General features: G+C 43.1%; 1 protein-coding gene across 3 annotated transcripts; it reads left to right on the top strand.

Annotated features, from left to right (window-relative positions):
- Nucleotides 1–52: 52 nt before the first annotated feature.
- AKAP8L (A-kinase anchoring protein 8 like) lies at nucleotides 53–22,971 on the top strand. Of its 3 annotated transcripts, XM_069086963.1 has the most exons (15): nucleotides 412–974; nucleotides 4,964–5,038; nucleotides 7,464–7,529; nucleotides 11,852–11,884; nucleotides 12,392–12,632; nucleotides 15,324–15,762; nucleotides 15,992–16,088; nucleotides 16,186–16,256; nucleotides 16,536–16,599; nucleotides 17,747–17,855; nucleotides 19,664–19,805; nucleotides 20,160–20,265; nucleotides 20,761–20,891; nucleotides 21,584–21,679; nucleotides 22,039–22,971. In XM_069086963.1, the coding sequence occupies exons 5-15, from the start codon at nucleotides 12,457–12,459 to the stop codon at nucleotides 22,378–22,380; spliced, it is 1,773 nt and encodes a 590-aa protein (XP_068943064.1). In that variant the 5' UTR covers nucleotides 412–974; nucleotides 4,964–5,038; nucleotides 7,464–7,529; nucleotides 11,852–11,884; nucleotides 12,392–12,456; the 3' UTR covers nucleotides 22,381–22,971. The 3 variants fall into 3 exon arrangements, with proteins under 3 accessions (XP_068943062.1, XP_068943064.1, XP_068943063.1); XM_069086961.1 differs by lacking the exons at nucleotides 412–974; nucleotides 7,464–7,529 and adding an exon at nucleotides 53–405; XM_069086962.1 differs by lacking the exon at nucleotides 7,464–7,529.
- Nucleotides 22,972–23,474: the final 503 nt, after the last annotated feature.

The following is a 23,474-nucleotide window of genomic DNA, read 5'->3' as shown; positions in this document are numbered from 1 at the left end:
TCTGACTACCACGTAGGGAAGAGACGTCACGCCCTTCCTCCTCATACCCATTTCGAGCCTTGAGCGCATCCGTGGTGCGCTTGTTATTAGGCAGGCCTAGTGAGGTCTTGTACTCCCGGGAGCCTCTCAGCCAATCACGGCCAATTGGACGCCTGCGCAGGGGAGGAGGGAGCACGCGGTTAGCAGATTGGCAGGACCTCGAGCCACTGACCTCGGATGATAACCTGAAACCCTGTGGCGGACGGTCGAAAGAGCCAATAGCGTTAGCAGACTTGGCAGACAGTAGCCAACTGGGGCGGGAGGCGGAGCCTTGGCGGGGGAGGGGAGATTGGAGCACAAGAGGCCGCCGAGGCAGAGAGCAGCTGTGGAGATTCCCGGAGCAGTTGACCGCCATGAGTTACACAGGTAAGGACAGTTCCTAGGCAAGGAGATCCAGATCGAAGAAGTGAACCCGAGCTTCAGCAACAGTCCCGAGTCTCATTTAAGAGAACTAGGCCTCCAGTGTCTGGTCCGAGGCTTTAAGATGGCGCCGTGCCCAACTTTTCGACCTCCGGCCCCTCCTCCCCCATCTCCGCGCCCCGGCCTTGGGTTACGTCGGGCCGGATGCCCTTCACCTGGGACCCGGCTTTGATGACGACGACGCTGGCTTCCGTGGCTCTTCGCTGGGAGGGGCCTTGTTGCTTTTTGGAACTGTGCTCTTCGAGAGGGAGCAGAGGCTCAGGAGTCGGAGGACTTGGGTTCAAATGTGATTTGCTGTCTGGGCGACCTTGGGCAAGCCCCTGAACTTCTCTGGGCCTTAGTTTTCCCTGCCATAGAACTGGGGGAGACGGAGGAGGGATCGGACCAGAGGGAGGCGCAGAGGCATCGAGTGGGATTTGTGTTTCCCTGCCCCCTGAGAGGGAGCAAAGCTGGGGGCCGGGGTCCATTGGATCGGGGCTCCGGTTCCCCGCGGACCCGCAGATCCGAGGCAGCAAGTACGTAAGGAGCTGGGGCAGGAGATGCGCGGCGGGGGCCCGTTCTGGACCGCGCTACGCTACCCGAGGAGACGGCCGGGTGGCCAGGGGTAGACCACAGCCGTGGGTCAGTTCCTCTGTAAGACTCGAGAAGGTTTGTCCAGGTCCTTGGGTGATCCCGTGATCCCCGATTTCGGTTGCCAGGTGACAGACACTCCCCTGCACCCTTACAAGGTTGTGGTATGATCTGCTAAGCCCCGGGTCTCCTTCGACTCCCGTGGTCTGTGCTGTTCGTGGTCAACTAGGCAGGACCTTTAGGCAGATCTAGGCTTGGGTTCGGGCTTGGCTTTAAGATTGGGAATTGAGGAAGGCAGGGAAAACCGTGGCCCTGCAGTAGTCAGAGAGGTAGAATTAAGAGGCACCATCTCATGAAATTGTGGCATTTTAAAATCCAGAAGGGAATCAAGAAGTGGTCATCCAGGGTTAGAGATTTAGGGCTCTAAAGGACCTTTGAGGTTATTTAGAGTCCACTTCCTGCCTTCACCCGTGAGGAAACAGACCTAAGAAGTTAAATATCCAAGGTCATATAAGCAGTAGATGGCAGAACTGGGATCTGGTCCAGTCCCTTTAGTTTATAAATGGAAAAATAGGTCCAGAGAAGTTGTGACTTCTTAAGTGTCCTGTAGGACAATATAGGTCTAAGCCCATTTAACTCACCTAAAGAAAATAATTTGGGAAATAGGTGATAGTTGTGTCAAACAGAAGTTATTGTGAACACTAGAAATAATGAGACAGGGAAGTTGAAATGTGAGATAGTATGTTTTAAAGTGCAGAAAGTTGTCCTGTTTATCTGAGTACATCTTGAAATCAATCACGTGTCTCTCTATCACTCTATAATCTCCAAGACTAAATACTAAATCTTTTGTTTGGCCTTTAAAAGTCCTTGATAACTCTATGCCTCTCCTGTCATACTTACACCTTATTCCTCCCAACCCCCAGGTACTTTGTAATCCCATGACATTGACTTCCTTGCTGTTCCTCCTACAACACACTCCAGCTGTGCATTTTTACTGCATGTCCCCCATTCCTGGAATTTCCCCTCATCTTCATCTGTCTTCCTTCAGATCCCAGTTAATATCCTGCCTTCTACAAGAAGTCTTTCTTAATTCTCCTTAATGCTCTAGCACTGCTCTTCTTAACCTCTCCAGTTTATCCTGTATGTATTGTTTGTCCATAGATGTTTGCATGTTGTTTCCCTCATTGTTTGGGGCTTGAGAGCAAAGGCTGTTTTTTGGGTTGTTTCCTCTCCCTCTCCCCTCCTCCCCTTATATCCTTAGTCTTAGCATTGTGCCTAGCACATAGTAGGCCCTTAATAACGTCTTGAAATGACTTCAATCAACAAGCATCAGTTAGTTGAATTTCATATGCTAGGGATACTAAGGGAAATTAGTCTCTGACCTAAATGGAGTGAACATTCTAATGGGGGAAGAGAGACTGTATATGGGGGGAGGGGGTGTCAAGACCCACAGTTTTAAGAAGCCCTGCTCTAAATGATTATAAAGTAGAACTGGCGTAGATGGTATCTACTGTGCAGTTATTTTTGTGTGGCTAAATTAATAAAGTAATGATTTGGTTTTCCTGGTTCTTTTAATAACGTGTTTTTATGAAAAGAGGAAGGAATTTTCAGGTTCTGGGAAACAAACTTACACTTCTGATCTTGAGGCAAATCTTGTTTGCTTATGCTTACTTACACAATTAAACTGGGTTAATTGTAGTTCCTTTGACTTTATTCGCTTTTACCCTTCCACTTTAGACCTGTTGGAGGCCTTTGAAAACCAAATTACCACATTTGTGGCCTCACAACTTCTGAATGAAAGGCTTTGTTTGGCTTTTTGATCTTGAGAAAATTGCTGGTATCTTTGTTGTTATGTAATTGTCTTCCTGTAACAAACAAGTTTATGAAATCTACCAAACATTTATTAAACTTTCAATATATGTAAGGGAGATTCAGTGGACAGAGAGCCTACTTTGGAGTAAGTCTGAATTCAATAGTTGGATTTCTTTACCTAACAGTTCCCAAGAAATGTTGATGTCCTGTACAAAAACGAATTATGTGCAAGGCTTAGTACTGGATGTTGGTGCTGGGATAAATAAAACATGGTCCCTTGACCTTAAAGAGCATATGATCAGTGGGGATTTTAATTTGTTAAAACAATATGATATGTTACAACTAAGTCAATAAATATTTTCCTATTATTTTCAAGGCACTTGAGGGAAATATACTTGGGCAATCTTTCTTTGAGATATTTTATAAATAGACTCTAATAGGCCAGGTTCTAGCTCCAGCTCATTTCTTGCCAGTATTCACAGTACTCAGTGCCAGGATTAGTCCTTAAATACTGAAAAACAGTTGACTATAATATATGAATATAGCACAGTTCATAATATCAATCACATTTTTAGACAAGAGGGCAACTATTGAATAGATTTAAACAAAATCATACTAATGAGTTTACCGAAGTTAATTCTGGCACCTGAATTCACCAGATATTGTTATAGTGGTGTTTAATATCAGTTGTGTTTTCTCCAGATTTAAAGAGAATATTGTTTTTTGGATTAAGCTGAAAATTTGGGGGGGGGGATGAAAAATACAGTAACGTCAATAAATAAAATAAAAGATTTCTTGCATCTTACTTTGATCTGGTTGAATGTCTTTTTTTCTCCCATCATTTTCTAACAAAATGGTTTAAAATGTTAAAAACCTGATTATTGAAATGCATTTATACTGTTAAAATTAGGAACTCAGGATATTTGTGTTTCTACTCATCTTCACCCACCAACCCTCTTAAATTAAATGAGTATAAATGGCTTATCATGGCCATAATAGTATTTCAGGGATACCATTGATTTTTTTCATTTTAGTTTTGATTCTCTAGTAATTTCACAGATGTTAGCCTGTTATTTTTGCTAAATAAAGTAACCATATCATTAAAGAATTTCTTGACCTGCAACGATCTGAGTACCTTCCTGCACATATGGGCCCTTTACAACATCTTTTTTTTTTTTTTTTGTAGGGGGAAGGCAAGGCAGTTGGGGTTAAGTGACCTGCCCAAGGTGGAACAGCTAGTTAGTGTGTCAAGTGTCTGAGGCCCCATTTGAACTCAGGTCCTCCTGACTCCAGGGCTGGTATTCTTAATTCACTTCGACACCTAGCTGCCCCTGACAAATTTTTTTATCTGTTTGAAAGACCTCTAGTGATAACAACATAACTCTAACTCAAGGGTAGGGAACCTGCAGCCTTGAGGCCACATTTGGCCCTCTAGGTCCTTGGGGTAAGGCCTCTTGACTGAGGCCAAATTTTACAGAAGAAATCCTTTTATTATGGGAATTTTTTCTGTGAAGTTTGGATTTAGTTAAAGGGCCACACGGAAGGACCTAGAGGGCCACAGGTTCCCCACCCCTGTTAACTCAAAGTAACCCATTTCACTTTTGGACAGTTCCTATTGGCCAGAAATTTTTCCTTGTAATAAAGGGAAATCATCTTTGTAATTTCTATCTATTATTCCTGTCTGCCTTCTGTGGCCAAACAAAACAAATCTTACATTTTTTTCCTTAAAATAACTTCTCCTTAAGTTTCTTTTTTTCTCTCTTAAATATTTCAGTTCCTTCATATAACATGATTTTGAATTATAACATTGTTAGCTATTGTAGCTACCAAATTAATTTGAAAGGTACTTTTTAATGCAGGTCTGGGGGCCTTCCCCTCTTTTTAAAAAAATTATATGAGGCATCTACTTTCTGGTTGAAACCTGCTTCTATAGTGAGGTCATTTTACAAACAAATATATTTATAGGAAAAAAATTATTAAATTTAAATCTTCCTTATTAGTGATTTAAATTGAAATTCCTTCTTTATTAATATGAAGGGGTGTGTGTATGTATGTGCGTATCATGTGGGTATCAATTCTGTACATTTTTCTTGAGTGATGATGCTACTTTACATGTCTCTAGGGTTTGTTCAAGGATCAGAAACAACTCTACAATCCACATTTTCTGATACTACTGCCCAGCCCACATGTGACTATGGTAAGTCTAGATTTCTCATATTCAAACAGGGAAGAAAAGTGACTAAGATTGGGATTTGGTGGCAATGGACAGCAGATGACCTTGCTTCTTTGGCCAGGTTAATATATAATGCCTACCTGTGTAAGTAGTGTTAAGACTTTAGTTAGAAATTTTAAGCTTCTGTATTGGGCAATTGTAGGAAATATGTTGGCATCAATAGGATGGAAATCTTGGACACTTCTGTGATGCTGCCAGCCTCTAGGTCTGTATTTGCTACATCTAGCAAGGTAAGAAAGGATGTCCTTCAAAGTATTTCTGCACTATTAAATATAGAATACTGTCAGGGTAATCATTAAGAAAATCAGCATGGGGAATGAGATGATCAGTTAAAGTTCAGGGGATTGGTTCCAACAAACACCAAGTAACTGACCTCTTGAAATAGAGATTCCAGTTTTAAATCTTGGACAAGGCATTTATCCTCCTGGGCCTCGGTTTCCTTTTCTGTAGAATGAAGTAAAAGAACCAGATGGCTTTTTAGAGCCAAAGCTGGAAGGAACTTCAGATCCCATGATCCAAGCTAGTTACCTTCTGAAACACATCTAAAAGTGCTTAATAAACTTAGGGTAGTCCAGCTATGCCAAATCATAAGAGCTCTTTTCAATGCATTTTAGACATAATCAAGATAGAATTCTTGATTATGAATTCTCTAATACTAGGGGTACAGCAGTTACATTCTTGTCCAAATGTAGATCAGCTATCTTAATAGTTTTTTTTTAAGTATTCACATGATTGGCTCCTTATCAGTTTTATGGTCAACTAAAAGAACAACATTGTTCCCTTCCTGAGAGGAAGAACTCCTAGTGGGTGACCTTTTACTTTATAAGATTAGATATTTGCAACGTGATTTGCTGAAGCTGCTTTCACCATTATCATCATCTTGACCAGAACCAATCCTCTAAAACTAACTGGTTTTTTGAATACTCTCTCCCCCCCCCCATTCTTCCTTCCTTTATTGGGATATAAGTTCCCTGAGGCAGGAACTGTCTTGTGTGCTTACATTTGTATCACCAGTACTTAGCATGGTGCCAATACTTTATTTATTCCTTGTCATTAAATCTTTTATGGAGGCTTTAAAGATACAGTACATAGAAAAATTTATTTTTCAGTAATCCTTAGAGAACATGTGGCCTATCTTTTGATTCCCTTGATCCAGCTACAGGAAGGGCCTACTTCCTTTTCTATTCTTTGGCCTAGACTTAGAGCTGGAAATGGCTTCAGAGGTCATCTAGCCCAGTGATAAAACAACTCATTCAAGGTCTCTGTAATGGGAATGGGAATTTCAAGATCTTCCCTGCCCCTTAATAGACCTAGGGGGGAGTTTGAAGACCTCCCCTGCTTTGAAAGTAAACTCTGCCCTCTAATAGGCTGAATGTAATCACATGGTGCCTGTGATGGAGGGAATTTGCTGAAGGGTGGAGCAGAGCCCACTGGAAGCTTGGCTACTGTGAAGATAAACTCTGCCCCCTAATAGGTTGAATGTGGTCACATGGAGCCTGTGGTGGGAGGAGTTTGCTGAAGGGAAATAGAGCCCACAGGAAGCTGGGAATCAGCTAGCAAGACAGTGGGAGAGAGGGGATCAGGCAAGGAGATAAGAGAGGTTTGTGATATTGATCTTGTATTAGTTTGTGGGAAGACTGAAGGATGCTGTGGTTCTCAGTGGTACTATGGCTTCTGAATATCTTTGTACTATGATTGAATGGGCTTACTAGTTTTAGGATTTGTTTTTCTAGTGACTAAATAAAAGTTATGTTCTCTACCTGGAGAATCTGGTATATTTTGTGCTTGAACTTCATGTGATATTTATAGTCACGGTCCTTATTGTGATTGTGGAGCTGTAAATATTGCAGTGGCGCTACAGTCTCACAGGGAACCCAGTGTTTGAACTGAGCTTTTCTGAGTGAAATACAATCTTTTCACTGTAACACACACACACACCACACCCCCCTTTCCACATACTCTGATCTAGTTACATTGCCCCTCTTGCTGTTGTTCCTTTATTCTTCTTTCTGTTCCTTACACAAAGGCACTATCTCCCAGCTCTGCATTCTTTCCCTCCTTGTCTCCATCTCCTGGTTTCCTTTAGGTCACAGCTAAAGTCCCACCTGTTACAAGAATCTTTCCCCAATCCCCCTTAATACTACTACATTGTTAATCTAATTTATCCCATATATATCTAATAATAGCTAACATTTATATAGTACCTGCCATATGCCAGGCATTGTGCTAAGTGCTTCACGAGTATTATCTCATTTGATTCTCACAACAGCTCTAGGAGGTAGGTGCTGTTGTTATTGTTTGGGCTTTTCAGTTGTGACCAACTCTTTGTGATCCCATTTGGGGTTTTCTTGGCAAAGATACTGCAGTGATTTGCCATTTCCTTCTCCAGCTCATTTTACAGATGAAGAAACAGAGGCAAACAGGGTTAAGTGACTTGCCCACGGTCACCCAGCTAGTAAGTACAACTGGAAAGTTGGTGCTGTTATTATCAGGTTAAATGACTTCCCCCGGGTCACACAGCTAGTGTCCAAGTCAGAATTTAAACTGAGTTCTTCTGATTCCAGACCCTGTACTCTAAGCACTGTGCCATCTAGCTGCCTGTCTTCCCCATGGGACTGTGAGCTCCTTGGAAACAAGCTGTTTGATCTCTCTTTGTACCTCCTGTGCTTAGCACAGCCCCTGGCACATAGTAGGCACTTAAATGACAAGACTTCCATTCTCTGGTATATTTAATAAGTTTAGTCATCTAGCCATTTCTAGAAAAACCTCCAGTGATGAGGTACCCATTCTCTGCCCAAGACATTCCAATTTTGGATGGTTCTAATTGTTAGGTTTGATAGAGGAAAAACTTTCTAATTTTTCTTTATAGCTTCTATCCTCTATTCCTACTTCTCTGGGGGCAAGCAGAACAAGTCTAATCCTATTAACATATGTTGCAGCAATCACTCCAGCATCCCCAGGGTGGCTGCCAACACAGGTTCTTAGATCAGCTTTTCTAAAGGAAAGCAACTCAAAAATGGGTTAACAATCTTGCTTTAAGCAATCAAACATATCATTTACCTAGTTGAGGGGGAAAAGTCAGCACCCCAAACTTCAGAGTATATAGACAGAAACATTTAAAGCAGACAGGCCTCCAACTGTCCAACCATTACATCCATACCAAATCACAGTTACCAGAGAGGGAAGCATCAACATTTGGGTTTTCAAAAGGGGGGGGCCCTCGGTCTCTCAACGGCTGCCCAGAGTCTTATCTGGTCAAATCACACAACACTTCTCAAAGTGAGCCCCAAAACAAAGTCTCACATCTAGGATTATATAGCCTTCTCCTGGGTCAGAGAATGTAACAACCCTCTTGACCCACCGCCCAATCACAAAGCACCAAAGTGTGGGCGTTCCTGAAAAACAACTCTCTAGCCACAGGCTCCAGGTGCACTTAACCTAGGGGCAGGGAAGCTCTTAAAATTTACATTCCTATAACAGCATGGAACAATCCTACAGATACTTAGAAATGGCTCTGATGGGCCTGTTCCTGCCCTTTCCTTCCCTCCATTTGTCTTTTCTTTAGTCTCTCCTGTTTTGTAAAACTGATCTTCATAGGTCATGAACTACATACAGCCTTTTAACTATCTTGGTTGCCCTCCTATGGATATTCCTGAAATATGTCTACCAGAACTGAATGCTATTCTGGAGGTAGTCCGACCAGGGCAGAGTTGGTTGGTTGATTGTAATCCTTTGTTCTTAAAAGAGGACCAAAATGACGTCACTATTGGGGTCTGTGAGACCCTACAAGCTCAGAAGGTTCTATCACACATTGGGCACAAAATAGTCTGTATAAACATTTGGAATAGAGATGTCTCTAAATTTATGCTTCTTATGTTTCTTTTAAGCTGTTGTGATTCTACTTTGCTTATAGAGTACAGCACCTTCTTTGATGTGGGCATGCCATGCTGGGCCATCCTGTGCCAGTGTCTCCCATGTTTCTTTCCATAGTTCTTTGGAGAGACCTTGAGAGTTTGCTTGAATTGATTCTTCTGCCCTCTGTATGAATACTTGCCTTGTGTGAGTTCTCTGCAAAATAGTCAGTTTAAAATAAAAACTCAAATGTAATACTTTACATTTATCCCTATTCTATTTGATTTTATTAGATTGGACCCAATACTTTAACCCAGGGGTGGGGAACCTGTGGCCTCTAAGCCACATGTGACCTTCTAAGGTCCTCAAGTGTAGCCCTTTGACTGAATCCAAACTTCACAGAACAAATCACCCTAATTAAAGGATTTGTTCTGTAAAACTTGAGCTTAGTCAAAAGGCTGTACCCAAGAACCTAGAAGGCTACAGGTTCCCCACCCCTGCTCTAGCCTTTTACAATCTTTTCAAATCTTAAATCTGACATAAAATATGTTAGTAGTTATACCTTCTAACTTTCTATAAGCATTCCATCTATACCTTTATCCACATTGCTGATAATAATACTAAGCAAGTCAAAGCATGTAGAGATCACTGGAGACATGGAGACATCTGACCATTACCTGTCTGCCAGTTCTTTCAAAACATTCAGTCATTTACAGGATGATCTCTTAATGGCTCCTTGTTCATCAGCTCCTATTAGCTATTCTGTTTTCACCTTCCCAGTCCAAAGTTCATTTTCCTTGAAATACAAAAGCAGCAAAATAATACTTGGACAGCTCTTCCTCTAGCCATCCTTAGTTATAGTTGTCCTGTCCTTTTTTAGAGCTTTTTTTTCCCTTTGCAGCTTAAAAATAAAAACCAACCTAAACCCATTTTTTATTCTTAACATTCCTCTCCATCCTCAGCTCATTTTGGACTTCAGCATTCCTGACTCTTCTTGAAGGACCATGCCATGTTTTCATATTCACTGTGTGTATGTACCTAAGATCAATCAAATCAGTAAACATTTACTAAGTGCCTACTGTATGCCAGGAACTGTGCTAAGTGTGAGCAGCACAGAGAGGCAAAAGACAGTCCTGCTCTCAAAGAGCTTATAATTAGCTAATGGGGGAGAGATACCATTCAAACAAATATATACAAAGTGAGTTATATAGAGGATAAATAAATTATTAAAAGAAGAAAAGCACTAAAATTAAGAGGGGTTTGGGGAGGCTTCTTATTAGTAATTTTCTCAATGTATGATCATTTACCTAGGTTTTAGCACAGCATTTGACATAACCTTACATGCTTTCCTTGTGCACAAAATGGTCTAGATTGATTAGACATAAAGAGTAGTCATTTATTGGTCAGTGTCAAAGGATTTTTCTAAAACAGGTTCTTGTATCTTTTGGTCTCAGGACCTCTTTACACTGTTAAAACTTACTGAGGATCCTCCTCCTCAGCTTTTGTTTATGTTGGTTATATCTGTTGATATTTACCATAGTAGAAATGAAAACATTTTAGTAACATTATAAAAAATAATTTAAAAGGGACCCTAGTAGGTACCTAGACTAAACTTTGACAACTTGCTGTTGTTGAACTCCAAAAGGGGAATTGTGCAAAATGTGGCAACCATTAAAGCTAATATAACTTTAGTTTACTTTAAGAGAAGATAGTATCTAGCATCCAAGAGTTACAGGCTTGCTGTCCTCGGTGTTGGTCATAGAGCATAGCACCTGGAGCATTACGTTTAGTTTTGGGTGCCATACTTTAGGATGGACTAGATAAGCTTCTCCTAGATAATAAACTAGAGGAGAGTAGGTTGGTGTGACATGTTAGAGACCTTAAAGTATTTGAAGGATTTTTTACTCAGAGTGAGAATTATGCATTTTTCCTTGACCCCTGGAAACAGAACTAAAAGCCAGGGAAAATCTGATCTATCAGTTACAGTGTTTAAGGTTTGCGTGGCTCTTTACATACATTTCTTCATTTGTTCTTCTTAACACCCCTGTGAGTTAGATATCACTGGTCCTATTATTCCTTTACATTTGAGGGACATCGAGGCCCAGAGAGACAAGTGACTTGTTCAGGATCATATAGTAGCTAGTAAATGTCAAGACGTGAACAGCTGACCTCTGCTGTTCTTTCCACCTACCTGTGAGCTTCTATGTGAATGAACCATCTTGTCCTGAAGGACAGAATGAGAGACTTTCATGCTTCGCAATACAGATTAATTGCTCTTCCTTATTTTTTCTGTACTGAATTGCTTCTTTATAGCATGCTACCAAAGTGGTCATTGCTCCCTTAATACTGTCATTTCTATAATGCTTCATTTTTCTGGTCCAGGTAGGTTCTGTTCAGTGATTTATCTTGATGATTAGATTAGCATAATTTCTGAGTTTTATGTACATTCCTGTAAAATTATGTATAGTTTAGAAAAGTGAGATATCCCATTGGAGCTCCTGTCTTTACTTCTTTGGGTTAGTATCCTGAGTCCCTTTACTTTATGTGAAAGTGTTGCTGTGTTTAAGGGCATCTCAGGGAGCTACAAATTCTCTTTGCAATCATTTGCCAGTTGAGAACTGGGAGGGGCAGTTGTGCTCACCAAATAATGGCAGGATGTTTGAGGATGCAACTGTTAATACTATGTTTGGTGTACTGCCATATAGTATAAGCATACAGGATGATCTGTGTCAGTCTTCTGACCTGTATACTACCTGATTTTATGTTTTGTTGTTTCTTTTTGGGTAGTTGCTTTTACTGATTGAGGCGATTGTGACATGTAGATAATTTCACTTTGCCAGTTAGCATGTGTTAATATTAGACAGTGAACTTTGTTCATTATGAACAGTTTGGGGTTTAATTAGTGATGGTTTTTGTTTTTTGTAGGCTATGGAACCTGGAACTCTGGAACAAATAGAGGCAAGTATAATTTAAAACAATTTTTTCCCCTTGAGACTAAACCAGTGGTATATTCAGTTTGGCTCTTTTGTCCCTGGTGTAAATATAAAAATTCTTGAAGAATTAAGTGGCTTTTAATGTGACTTGGCAGTTAAATCTGTGCCAGACCTGGCTACATTCAGATTTCTTCCTCTTCTTCCATTCTCCCCCTTCCCCTCCCCACCCCATCTCCCAAAAACCTATTTTTATAAAATCCAAGTGCACCATAAAATTAGTTGTATTTTTCAGCATATATACCATTATATTTTCCTTTTGAAGAGTTATCCTTTTAGGTCTGTAATTCATTTAGACCAGTTTGGTGATGAGCCTTTGGATACACCACTGAACTCTTTCTGTGGAGCTAATATAGTTCCTTAACTGAGTTTTGACCAGAGACCCCAGGTTGGAATGGTTATAAACCAAGACGCCAGCTTAAAATGGACCTGCCTCAAATTGTGTGACTGGAGTTGTCCATATCTCTTGTTACAGGTTTTGAGAGCTATAGTTATGGATATGGATATGGTCAGGATAACACTACCAATTATGGGTATGGTATGGCCAGTTCAAACTCTTGGGAAATTCCCAACTCCGACACAAATACAAACCCCAATACTTCTGCTAGCACCGGTACCGATAACGTCCTGTCCAAAATTAACCAGCGCTTTGACGTGGTGTCTCACCTAGAAACGGACATGATGCAAGGAGCACTATATGGCTCAGGTGGAGACAGGTGAGTGTAGCTGTCAAGGTGAGACTGTGTTCACTCATAGGATGCAGTGTTTGTTTTGGGGAGTGGTAGATGCTTTCATTTAGCTGCTGCTCCCTCTAGACTTTTTTCACCACCTTGATTAGGTTTTTTAGGTTAGGTTCAGGTATATTTTTTCTTTTTGTCTCCCTTCTCACTTTCCATGTTTGTCATGAAATTTAAGCTGAGGTGGTAGATAGTCTCCATCTCAACTCAGAGACATGAATTGTAATGATTTGGCATGAATGATGAGGTCAGTTTAGCATTCTAGTTCCGTTAAATGTGAAATCAGTACGATAATTTGTGTTTGCTTAGTTGAAAGTTAATCCAGGAAGTTGTAACATTAAGATCTCCTTTGTACATAACCAGAGGTGGTGCCATAGCTGGTACAGTACTGAGCCTGGAGTCAGGAAGGCTCATCTTCCTGAGTTCACACTGGCCACAGACATAGAATAGTGCTCTGGCACCCTGGGCAAGTCACTTAACTTTGCCTCAGGTTCCTCATTTGTAAAATAACCTGGATAAGGAAATAGTAAAGAACTCCATTGCTTTGCCAAGAAAACCCCAAATGAGGTTACAAAGAGTTGGACATGACTGAATAACAAAATATTAGACAATAGGAAGATGTAAAGTTAGTATTTAATCCATGCTCCTTAGTTTTGGTGGGTTTTGTGGGAGGAGGGAATGGGGGGGAAGGTGTAATTTATCCATGCTTTTAGACTATTTGGAATTTTCTTGGGAAACCACATATACCACCAAAGTCACATTAGAAAAGCTTTTGTTCAGATTAGGGCCGAGCAAAGAATGTGAAGAGAGCCCTAGAAGCCTCTAGAAAAACAGAAACTGTCTTTCTTGTTGTTTTGAAGATGAAGCACTAATAGTAGATCTTGCATAGGGAGGTTCGTCAATTGGGATATAAATTGGAAGGCAGGGCAGCCTGGCTCCAACAAATGGTTTCTGACATTTGATAGTTGGGGGTATCCTTGCAGTGCAATGAAGCAAAATGCCTTGGACATCCTCTTGTGTCTTTTAATAATGACCCTCCATCTCCTTTGAAAAAACGTGTTGTAGAGATGAGACTAGTGACTGGGTCACTAACTTTTAAGAAGAAGCTGGTTGGACAACATGATAAACATGAGCCAAGTTTCTACTTCTTTCTTGGCCCTCCTGTTTGGTTGTTGATCTCAAGTCACATACTGGTTATTTACATTGGGAGCTGACATAGCCGGTCTTTCTTCCTATAGTGACACACCTTGAGGATCTGGTTTGTGGAGTGACTTCATAAGTTCTGTCTTTAGTACTTTGGTTATTGGCAGATAAATAGCAGGGCTGTTCTTTGGTATTTAGGCTAACTTTGAAGTCAGAAAGAGCTGTGCTTCTTACTCAGCCACTGTCCTTTTCTTATTTTCATATTCTTACTTACTCCTCACTTACCAGCTGTGAGGGTTTGTAGCCTTGTTAGTTTCCATTAATGGAATCATCTTTTCTGTGCCTGGGTTTCATGAACTTACTGGAAAGTCTGGGCTTTGAAGAACAGTTAATCAACCTTTTCTGTTGGTTTTCCTCAAGGTGTGGTGTATTCTTTCTTATTAAACATAGGAACTTGCCTCCTCAACAGCTGATGGTATTTAGTATGTAAAGCGTGTCTTACTGGGGAGGCTAGGTGGTACAGTGAATAGAGCACCAACCCTAGAGTCAGAAGAACCCGAATTCAAATCTGGCCTCAGACACTTAATACTTACTAGCCGTGTGACCTTGGGCAAGTCACTTAACCCCAATTGCCTTGCCCTCCAAAAAAAGCAAATCAAAATAAAGTATGTCTTACTCAGATGGAAAGTAAAGCTCTATTTCAAATTACTGGAAAGGCTTTTAGAATTTTGAAAAACAAATTTCTCTTTCTGTCACTTTCCTAAGATCAAAGGGAATTCTTTTGGGTGTTAGGGCTTTATAATGTATATAGGAATAGCAAGCACTAGACTTCTTTATATTGATTTCTGTATATATGAATTGTAATGGGAAGCTGAAGCTTTTAGGTTTAGAATGTTTCTTTTACCTGTTATCTTTCCTAGGGTGGGTTACCATGGGGTAGTTAACCAAAGTAGCAGTATATACAGTAGTAAAAAGGACCTTGCTTCTAAAGTTCTTGATTTGATATTGTCTCTTTAAATTTGTTTCTCTGAACATTTAGAGCTTCTATGGAGAAGCAGGGAAATTGGACTTTATAAGCATGGGGATAAAAATTGTAATGTAACTCAGATTTGAATTGGTAGAAGGGAAGAATGAAGCTGGTCTTTTTTAGATTAGGGAGATTTCTGCTTCTGCTATTTTTGAAATGGCCAGAAGCATTTGACTCAACTTTTTAGAACTTTTATTTTCCCTCTGATCTAGAGGCTGAAGGGTTTGGTCATACAGATGAAATTATAAAGTGGGAACATATTACTTGGGTGCTGTTGAAGGCATCAGAACTCCCAAGTGATTTAGCTACAGTGTGTGTATTGTTTGTACAAAGCAGGTCCTTCATGCTCAGTCTGCAACTGCTCAGTTTTATACTGTTTGTGGGGGGGAAAGTAGGTTTTATTCTCATAGGCCACTTAGCTATATATTGTGCACTCTTCTGGCCTCTATATTCTCTGGTCCTTCCCAGGTCACTGAGGAAATACTGTGCGCCTCTTGCAGGTATGATTCCTATGAAGCATATGACTCCAGGGCTGCACTGAGCGACCGTGATGTGTACAGATCCGGCTATGACTACAGTGAGATTGACCCTGAAATGGAAATGGCCTATGAAGGCCACTACGATGACTACCGGGATCATTTCCGAGTCCGTGATGCCTTTGGCCAGCGGGCACAGGGCTGGGCCAGAGATGGCCGCACTAACCGGCCTATGGCTACAGGCTATGGGCGCATGTGGGATGAGCCCATGGGGGCCCGGGGCCAGTGTGTACCGGGTTCGTCCCGCCTCCCATCCCTCTTCTCTCAGAACATTATTCCTGAATACGGCATGTTTCAGAGCATGAGAGGATCTTATGGGAACATGCGATTTGGCTTCGGACTTGGCAGTGGGATGAAACAAATGAGAAGGACCTGGAAGACCTGGGCTACTACAGATTTCCGGGTAAGTACTGTTCCCTTTAGCTAGGCATTGAAGACAGGGCCAGCTCCTCGAAGATGGAACAGCTGTGTTATGGGCATGCATTTGTTGTTGGCCAGACCCGGTCTAAATCAGGAAAGTGGCTCTCTCATGTATACTTAGCTCTATCACCATTTTAGAATTAGGCATCATGGATCATTTGGTGTATTAACTGACCTTTTTGCTCAGTTTGGGCTTTTCTTTTCATCTGCAGAATAAAAAGAAGAAGCGAAAACAATCAAATAGCACTGATGAACCTGACAGCAAAGCAGCTAAGACAGATGGTTCTGAGAACAGTGACTCTGACAACGGTGAGGTGCCGCCAGTCAGCTGTCTCTCTCCTCACTTGTTCCCCTCTTTCATAATGAGCTGAATCATAACTCCTGAAATGCTGCACTTCTCTTTCAGATGAGGGGACTGAAGGTGAGACCACAGAAGGAACAGAAGTCCCTGATTCAGCCAGAAAGAGCTCCAGAGCAGTAAGTGGTTCTTTGGGACATTTGACTTTCTTGCCCCATGTGGTCTCCTAGACAGAAGGTGGCCTTAGCTGGGGGCATAGCCAGCCAGCCAGGTGATAGCTTGAATTTGAGTAGAAGAAAGACTAAAGACTGGGTAGAACAAATCTATGACTTTAGGAAAAGTTTATTTGTTATAATGGTGGGGTTCCCCAAAATGCTGGCCCCATTTGAATATAGGAATTTATAAGATTATCTTTTCCATGCTATTTGTGCATAGGTTTCAATCTTTTGAATTTTCAGGAAGGAGAAGAGGAGGCAGGGAAAGAAGATGGAAAAGAAGAAGGGAAAGAAGATGCTGAAAAAGGTGGGTGTATGTTGGAGTACTCTGTAGTTGAAATTGGACATTCCCCTCTTAGAAAAGACCATGCAGGTACTGACAGCTTAAGTGGGCAGAGCTGTGGGGAGGTGGTTTTGGGACTTGGCAGGGTGTCCATTGATGCTAATTTCAGCTTGCTTGTGACCCACCCTTCTGTACTGGTTATACTATTGTATATAGTTAAGCACAAATCCTCTTCTCCATTGAGCCAGAGGCTAGGGCTAGTGTTGGGGATAGCCAGCCACCTCTGACCTATTGTCTGTTCTACAATATCTCCAGATAGGCCAGGTAGTTTGGGGTAACCTCAAGGAATACATGCCCCTGCCACAATCAGGTACATAGCCCTATGACTCCTACCATTCCCTGGTCCCATAGTGACACACACTTGCAAGTTCTTCTCTGTGGCTGGCAGTTGTTGACGTCCGAGCCGTGGCCCCCTCGTTCCAGTTTTTTACGGCTCTGGTTTGCGTGTCCTCTCCCTTAGCGCCTCTCCAGCCCCAGTTGGGAGTCCGTGTCCCCCCACCTGTGTGATGAGCACCAGCAGGTACCAAACAGTAACTCCAGTGTTGGCCACCGTTGCCACGGTGACTGGTTGGGGGGTGGGCAGGGCATTTTAAGCATTTCACATAGCTGTCATTGGCTGCTACTGTGGCCTCCATCCTGCTGGATTGGCCACTGAACTATTGTTAGGGTTGTCACCAAGCTATCCACGAACCCCTTTGAATTCCCGAGCTGCTGTGTTTTGGTAAAGCTGTGGGGTTGGGAATTTGGGTTCAAACTTCACAGAGAGTGGGAGTTTATAAGCTCTCTGGGGCCTACTAGAGCTCCTTCCTAAATGCAGGAGGAATAGAGGTGGGTGAAGCACCTTGGGAAGCTGTGGGTAGCACAGAACAAGGAGGAGGTCACCTCTCCCTTTTCCTCCCCAGCTCTTATCTCTACATTTACCTCCCTCGACAGACAGAAAGGGACTTGGGGTCCCCTGGCTCTTCAGGTTGGACTTTAATAGATGTTACCAAATGAATACCACCAGCTCTGGTTGGTAACCGGGAGGACGAAGGGCAACAGAATCTGCCCTTTATGCTGCAGAATAGATATGATGATTATCCTGGTTTTCCTATACCTCTTGTTCTTACAGGAGCACTGACCATTCAAGAGGAAATCAGTCAAATCAAACGCAAATTACAGGCTGGCAAGAAGACCCAGGAGAAGCAGAAGAAACGACAGAGGGACCGCATGGTGGAAAGGTAACACTTTCTATTTTCATTTCATCTGCCAACATCTGCCCTAGCAACTCGTGACTGGCCAGGGTTTCCAGCAAGCGCCGTTTCCTCTTCCCCATGGCTAGCCTTCCTAGCAGCCACAGGCAACCCACCTTCCCAGGGCAGTTGGGGTCTTTCAGGAGATGAATGATGTACTCTACTCCTGGCCTGGCCCTGCCTCTTCGTCTCTCCCTCTGGCCTTTCAATGGGGCCCAGTGTTGCCCTGGCAGCTGGCACCTGCTCTTCTGTGCATGGACCCTGCTTCCCACCAGTCAGGGCTTCCAAGGCCCTGGTTGCATACCTAAGAGCCTGAATTGTCCCCCCTACCCCCAGAGGCCGCCTTATAACTGTTCTGCTTCTCCGGCTCGGGACCTGACACTGCTTGGCACTGTTGCCCAGAAGCTCCAGCGCTTAGGTCACCGAACATGCCCAGAGGTGCTGTGGGGGCCCCTGGCCCCCAAGGGAGGGGGCCAGCTCATCAGAGACTCTGAGGCACCTCTCCAGCCCAAACCTGTGGCCAAGTGGCTACTACCATGCCTGGGAGAGACTGAAACACCAATGGGGGAATCTCGGGAGCTTTGGGCCCTGCCCTTATGCCCAGTCTGTGGCAGAAGTTCCCACATTTCCGTGACTTGGTGCTGGAGGGGCCAGTCCGCCTCAGGCCCGTGTCCGGCAGGTGGCTGAGCCCTTTACGCCCCTGCTGTCGGGTCTATTTGCCCTCAGGGCCCCCGAACTGGTGTTTGCCTCCGACTCAGACTCTTGCTCTTGCTGGATCTTCCTCGGCCAAGCCGGCGCCGGGCCCCTGGGCTCTCCAGACAAAGCTGTTCCCGTGGCCCAGATATGGACGGCAGAGGTAGGAACCCGTCCTGAGGCCTTGGTGGAGGCCAGCCTCCTCCGTCCCCTGCCACGGCCACCGTTGCCTCTCGGCTCAGGCCCCCAACCTCCCCAGGGGAACCTGCTATGGACAGCCTGGCCCTGACCACCTCAGTACAGGTGTCTCCCAGCTGCCATCATGCTGGGCACCCTCCTTCCAGGTCAGACTTTTTTGTTCTTGGAAAAGGAAGATGAGGCAGCAGGCACCAGAGGCTGGGCTGCATCCAGCCCCTCCTTCCCTCCCTCCTTCCACCACACCTAGGCTCTCTGAGCTGAGGATGGGGTGGGGTGGTGAGCCCCAGGAAGACACAGCACCTCTCAGCGGGAAATGGCTCAGGACTGATCTCTTCTCTCTGCACCATGGGGCCAGATCCTCCAAGTTTGGCTGCCCTCCCCTCCCCTGGCCCCAGTCGTTTCTCCTAGATGTGCTCCCTACTTTCATGGAGAGACCTACCTCACCCTCCCACTGGCACCTTTCTAGCTAATCTTTGTCTCTCTCAGAAGCAGCTGACTCCCCTGAGTCTAGACCAGCTGTAGCATTGCCTCCTGTGATTAGCTCTTCCTGTCTATGGGAAGAACATTCCTGTATTATCCCTTAGGGAAGCCAGTAGAACCTGCTTTATTTAGCTAGTAGTACAGTTCAGAAATTCTCACCTGTTCCCCACTCTGCACTGTGACTTAATTCTTCCCTCATGGTGTCAGTGTCCCTTCTTGAAAAAGAATGGGAGCTGGTTTCAGAACTTTTGAGTTTTCCCCTTCCTGGGGCCTCAGAGTCCTATAAGGAAGCAGTTTGAGTATCAGAACCTGGGGGTAGCCCCAACCATTTCTGGGGTCTGCTCTCTTCGTGGTTCAGGGACCTGGTGCTGGTAGTAGCACCCTTGATGTAGACCTTGCTTGACTTCTGTGCTTTCTTTTACCAGGATCCAATTTGTGTGTTCTCTCTGCAAATTTCGGACCTTTTATGATGATGAGATGACCAGCCACTTAGACAGCAAGTTCCACAAGGAACATTTCAAGTTTGTAGGCACTAAATTGCCAAAACAGACTGCAGACTTTTTGCAGGTGATCCTCTTTCTTGATTTTTGGGGTTCATTGGGTTTTTATCACCTTTCCCCTTTTTTGCTGGGGAATGGGACTGCTTTGACCTCTTTCTATTCTTCTCCTAAACACAGAGAGAATTGCAAATATTAAGGTTTATCATCCAGATTAGGCAAGAGAGATCATCACAAGATCAGAAGGAAATTACATGACCGAGAGAAGGCCCTACATACCTGACTTCTGTTGTCTGCTTCCTTTTCAGCTGCCCCAGCCCTCCTTTTTTGTTATAGGATTTAAACCAAAGACATACATATTCCCTTTCCATCCTGGCTTTTTCAGTTATAGATAATCCTGATAACTCCTGTTTGGTCCTTCCAGGAATACGTTGCTAACAAAACCAAGAAGACAGAAGAACGCCGCAAAACCATCGAGGACCTAAATGGTGTAATCCAGCAGATCTATAAAGATCAAGACCTTACTCAAGGTGAGTGTCTACTCTTCTCTTTCCACCTTAGTGACCCAAGAGATAACTGGGTCTGCCTTGACTTGGACTGCCCTTATAAGCTGCCTTTTTTTGGGGGGGGGTCTGTATTAAAGAGGATTCCTATGATCTTTATGAAAACTGAAAAGTCCTTCCTGAGCCTGAAGTACCTGGGTTTAATTCTTGGGGTGAGAGGAAGGGGAAAGAAGTAAGACTGGGTTTGTTGAAGCCTCTAATAGAACCAGGGCATGTAGGTTTTTTGTTTGTTTGTTTTTTTGCTTTTTGGAGGGCAATTGGGGTTAAGTAACTTGCCCAAGGTCACACAGAGGGCATGTGTTTTGATAATGTTCAGTGGCTGAAACTAAAGACCTCTCTGGTTTTGTAATTGGAGAGGGACTTCGTTGTAGTAATCAGTGGGCCTCTCTTACTTTTGGGACTAAATCTATCCCAATAGGGATATTGGTGGGAATTGGACACCAGCAGCTCCTTCCCTTGCAGAGATTGCCATGGAGCACTTTGTGAAGAAAGTGGAGGCAGCTCACTGTGCAGCCTGTGACCTCTTCATTCCCATGCAGTTTGGGATCATACAGAAGCACCTCAAGTCCATGGAACACAATCGAAACAGAAGAGTGAGTGGAAGTGCTTTGGTACTAGCCTCTAGTCAAGGAAGCATTAAATTGTGATTGTGGTGGTGGTGATGATGGTAGAAGTGCTAGGTTTAAAGGGAGACAGTTTAGCCTGACATCTAGTTGTCCTTACTGATTGTGTGACCATAGGCAATTTGGTTTTCCTCTGTTTGCATTTTTTTTCCTTGTAAAATTGGAACAATAATTCTTGCCTTCTATTAAAGTTATACTCTGAAATCTTTATGGAGGTGATTTGAGATTCTCCAAGAAAAAGTGGGCATAGCCTCCCAAGTTAGAAAGACTTAGGCTGTGGGCTTACTAACAGACCTATAAATCTTTAAGAATCGGCTATACTTAGAGAGGCACATCACCAGGATACCCCTAGGGTGATATACTTTAAAGCCATAGCAGAGATATCATTGGTCTAGTAGAAAGTGCCAAGTTTGGAGTCTAGTGATCTGGATTATAATTTGGCTTTGAACAACTACTAGCTTTGTGAACATGGGCAAGTCATTGAAATTCTCTTAACTACCTCACAGGCTTGTAAAAGAGTGCTTTCTAAACTTTACATGCTTTATATAGAGATGACGAATTGGGTATTAGTAGTTATGTAAACTCCTGACTTTTGGCTTCCTGGGAGTTGAGCTGCTAGGATGGTTCCAACTGCTCAAGTGGGTTCTATTCTTTCTTTTTAGCTCATGATGGAACAGTCCAAGAAGTCCTCACTCATGGTAGCTCGAAGTATCCTGAACAATAAGCTCATTAGCAAGAAGCTCGAACGCTATCTTAAGGTAAATTAGGCCTGGATAGCCCAGGGAAGGGTCTTACCTATGGCTCCCCCCCCCGCCCCCATACATGTGTACTTGCACATACACATTTTTGGCCCAATACTCTTCTGGGCTAATCTCAGGCTTGGGGATGGGAAGTCATGACTTGCCTCACGCCTCCAAATTGATAAATGCCCTTTTGGGAAAAGGGGTAGGAGCTGAGAACATCCTAGTCTTTATTGAATAGAGGCAGGTGGAGTCCTGGCTTTCCCCCTAGTGAGGGCAGTGATGAGAGGTGGTAAAGGAAAAAATTTGGGGATTTAGGGAGCAGGATTGCTTGGAAAGATAGTACCAATGGACTGGTGTGTATTTGTTATCCTTAGGGTGAAAATCCCTTTACGGATGACCCCGAAGAAGAAAAGGAGCAAGAAGAAGGAGAGGGCAGTGCTGTAGAAGAAGGAGTAGCTGAAGGGGATGATGAGAACAAAACCAAGGAGAAAAGCACTGCAGGACAGCCTGAGCTTCAGGCAGGGGACCAGAATCAACAGCCTGAAGTAACAGCAAGGGCTGGAGAACAAACCCCAACCAAGAGTTTGGTAGAAGAACAGTCGGGCTTGGAGTTACCCCCAGAGGAGGAACCAGTGCCCTTGCTAGGGGGTGCCTTGCAGCAGCAGATTCGGGGCATTCCTGGCCTGGATGTGGAAGCTGATGATGATGAAGAATGAAGGAGCCATACTTCAGGGAAGAAATAGGAGAGAGCTCAGACCTGTTTCCGAGCCATCATTAAATCTTTCTAATTGAGTATGAGAATTGCTAACATCTACCTGGAAACCTGTTCTTATTCTGGCCCTTGAAAGCCTAGCCTCTTTTTTTGTAAATGGTTATGGAAATAAGGTTGGGTTTTTGTGTGTTTTTTATTGTTGTAGTTGGGGTTCTGGGGCAGGAAGCAGTATAGAGAATTGAGTGTTTGTTTTGAAACCCCAACTACACTATATCTCAGTTTTGTTCCCGTTGAGTTCTGAGGTACCTTTAGGAACATCATCTTTTATAGTATCTACAAACAGGGTATGTGAAAAACTATTGGCTCCTAGTCCGTTTCCTTGGGCAGCTTTGTGTGTAACTAAAAGGTAGGTTGGTTCTGGGTTTGAAAGGGCTTTTTCTGGTAAAAGAAATTTCCTGTGTTTTAGTTCTGCCCCAGGTCCCCACAACAACTCTGCCTGCTTATTTTGTTTTAATCTCTTCCTTTTGCTGCAAACCCAGAGTCAACATGTTATTTGTAAAAATCTTAAATAAATGTTTAGTCAGAACTGATAAAATTCTTAATCTTAAGTTTTAGTTTTTTGGTTGGAGGGATTGAGGTTGGGCAATGTTTGGGGAGAAACAATCAAAAATACTTTAATTTTAATATTGTTTTACTAAGTGCCTATTCCTGAGAGCTCTATACTGAGCTAGAGGTAAGAAAGAGATGAATACTTTTGGTTGCACTTAAAACCATAGCCCAAACGAAGGTGTTGGTCCAAACAGAAGTTACAAAATTAGGATGAAGATGATTGCACTGAAGGAATGAAGCCTTATAAGGAAACGCTTCCTTAGATGAGTTATGAGTTAGGATTTAAAGGAGATGCATAAACAGGTAGAAGGGACAAGCAGAAGATAGATATGAGGTAGAGGTAGACTGGATATAATGTCCTTTGACACAAGGGACAGCTCTGACAGAAAAAAATCAAAATGCCCTTTAGTTTTACTAGGGCCTACACTAATTCTCTCTGGGTGGACCAAGGTTTGGCTCCATTCATGGGAGAGATATGTAAGGTAACTT

The sequence above is a fragment of the Petaurus breviceps genome, unplaced genomic scaffold, assembly GCF_028583685.1.
Source record: "Petaurus breviceps papuanus isolate PSGF00001 unplaced genomic scaffold, PetGlider_PUasm1.0 180, whole genome shotgun sequence".
Classification (NCBI taxonomy): domain Eukaryota; kingdom Metazoa; phylum Chordata; class Mammalia; order Diprotodontia; family Petauridae; genus Petaurus; species Petaurus breviceps.
The sequence above is the reverse complement of the archived record's forward strand: the minus strand, read 5'-3'. Positions and strand labels throughout refer to the sequence as shown.

Excerpts from the sequence above, each read along its gene's own strand:
- AKAP8L (XM_069086961.1), top strand. Across the intron at positions 19,806-20,159 it reads AGACTGCAGACTTTTTGCAG|GAATACGTTGCTAACAAAAC; the intron begins GTGATCCTCTTT and ends TGGTCCTTCCAG. Across the intron at positions 20,892-21,583 it reads AACACAATCGAAACAGAAGA|CTCATGATGGAACAGTCCAA; the intron begins GTGAGTGGAAGT and ends CTTTCTTTTTAG.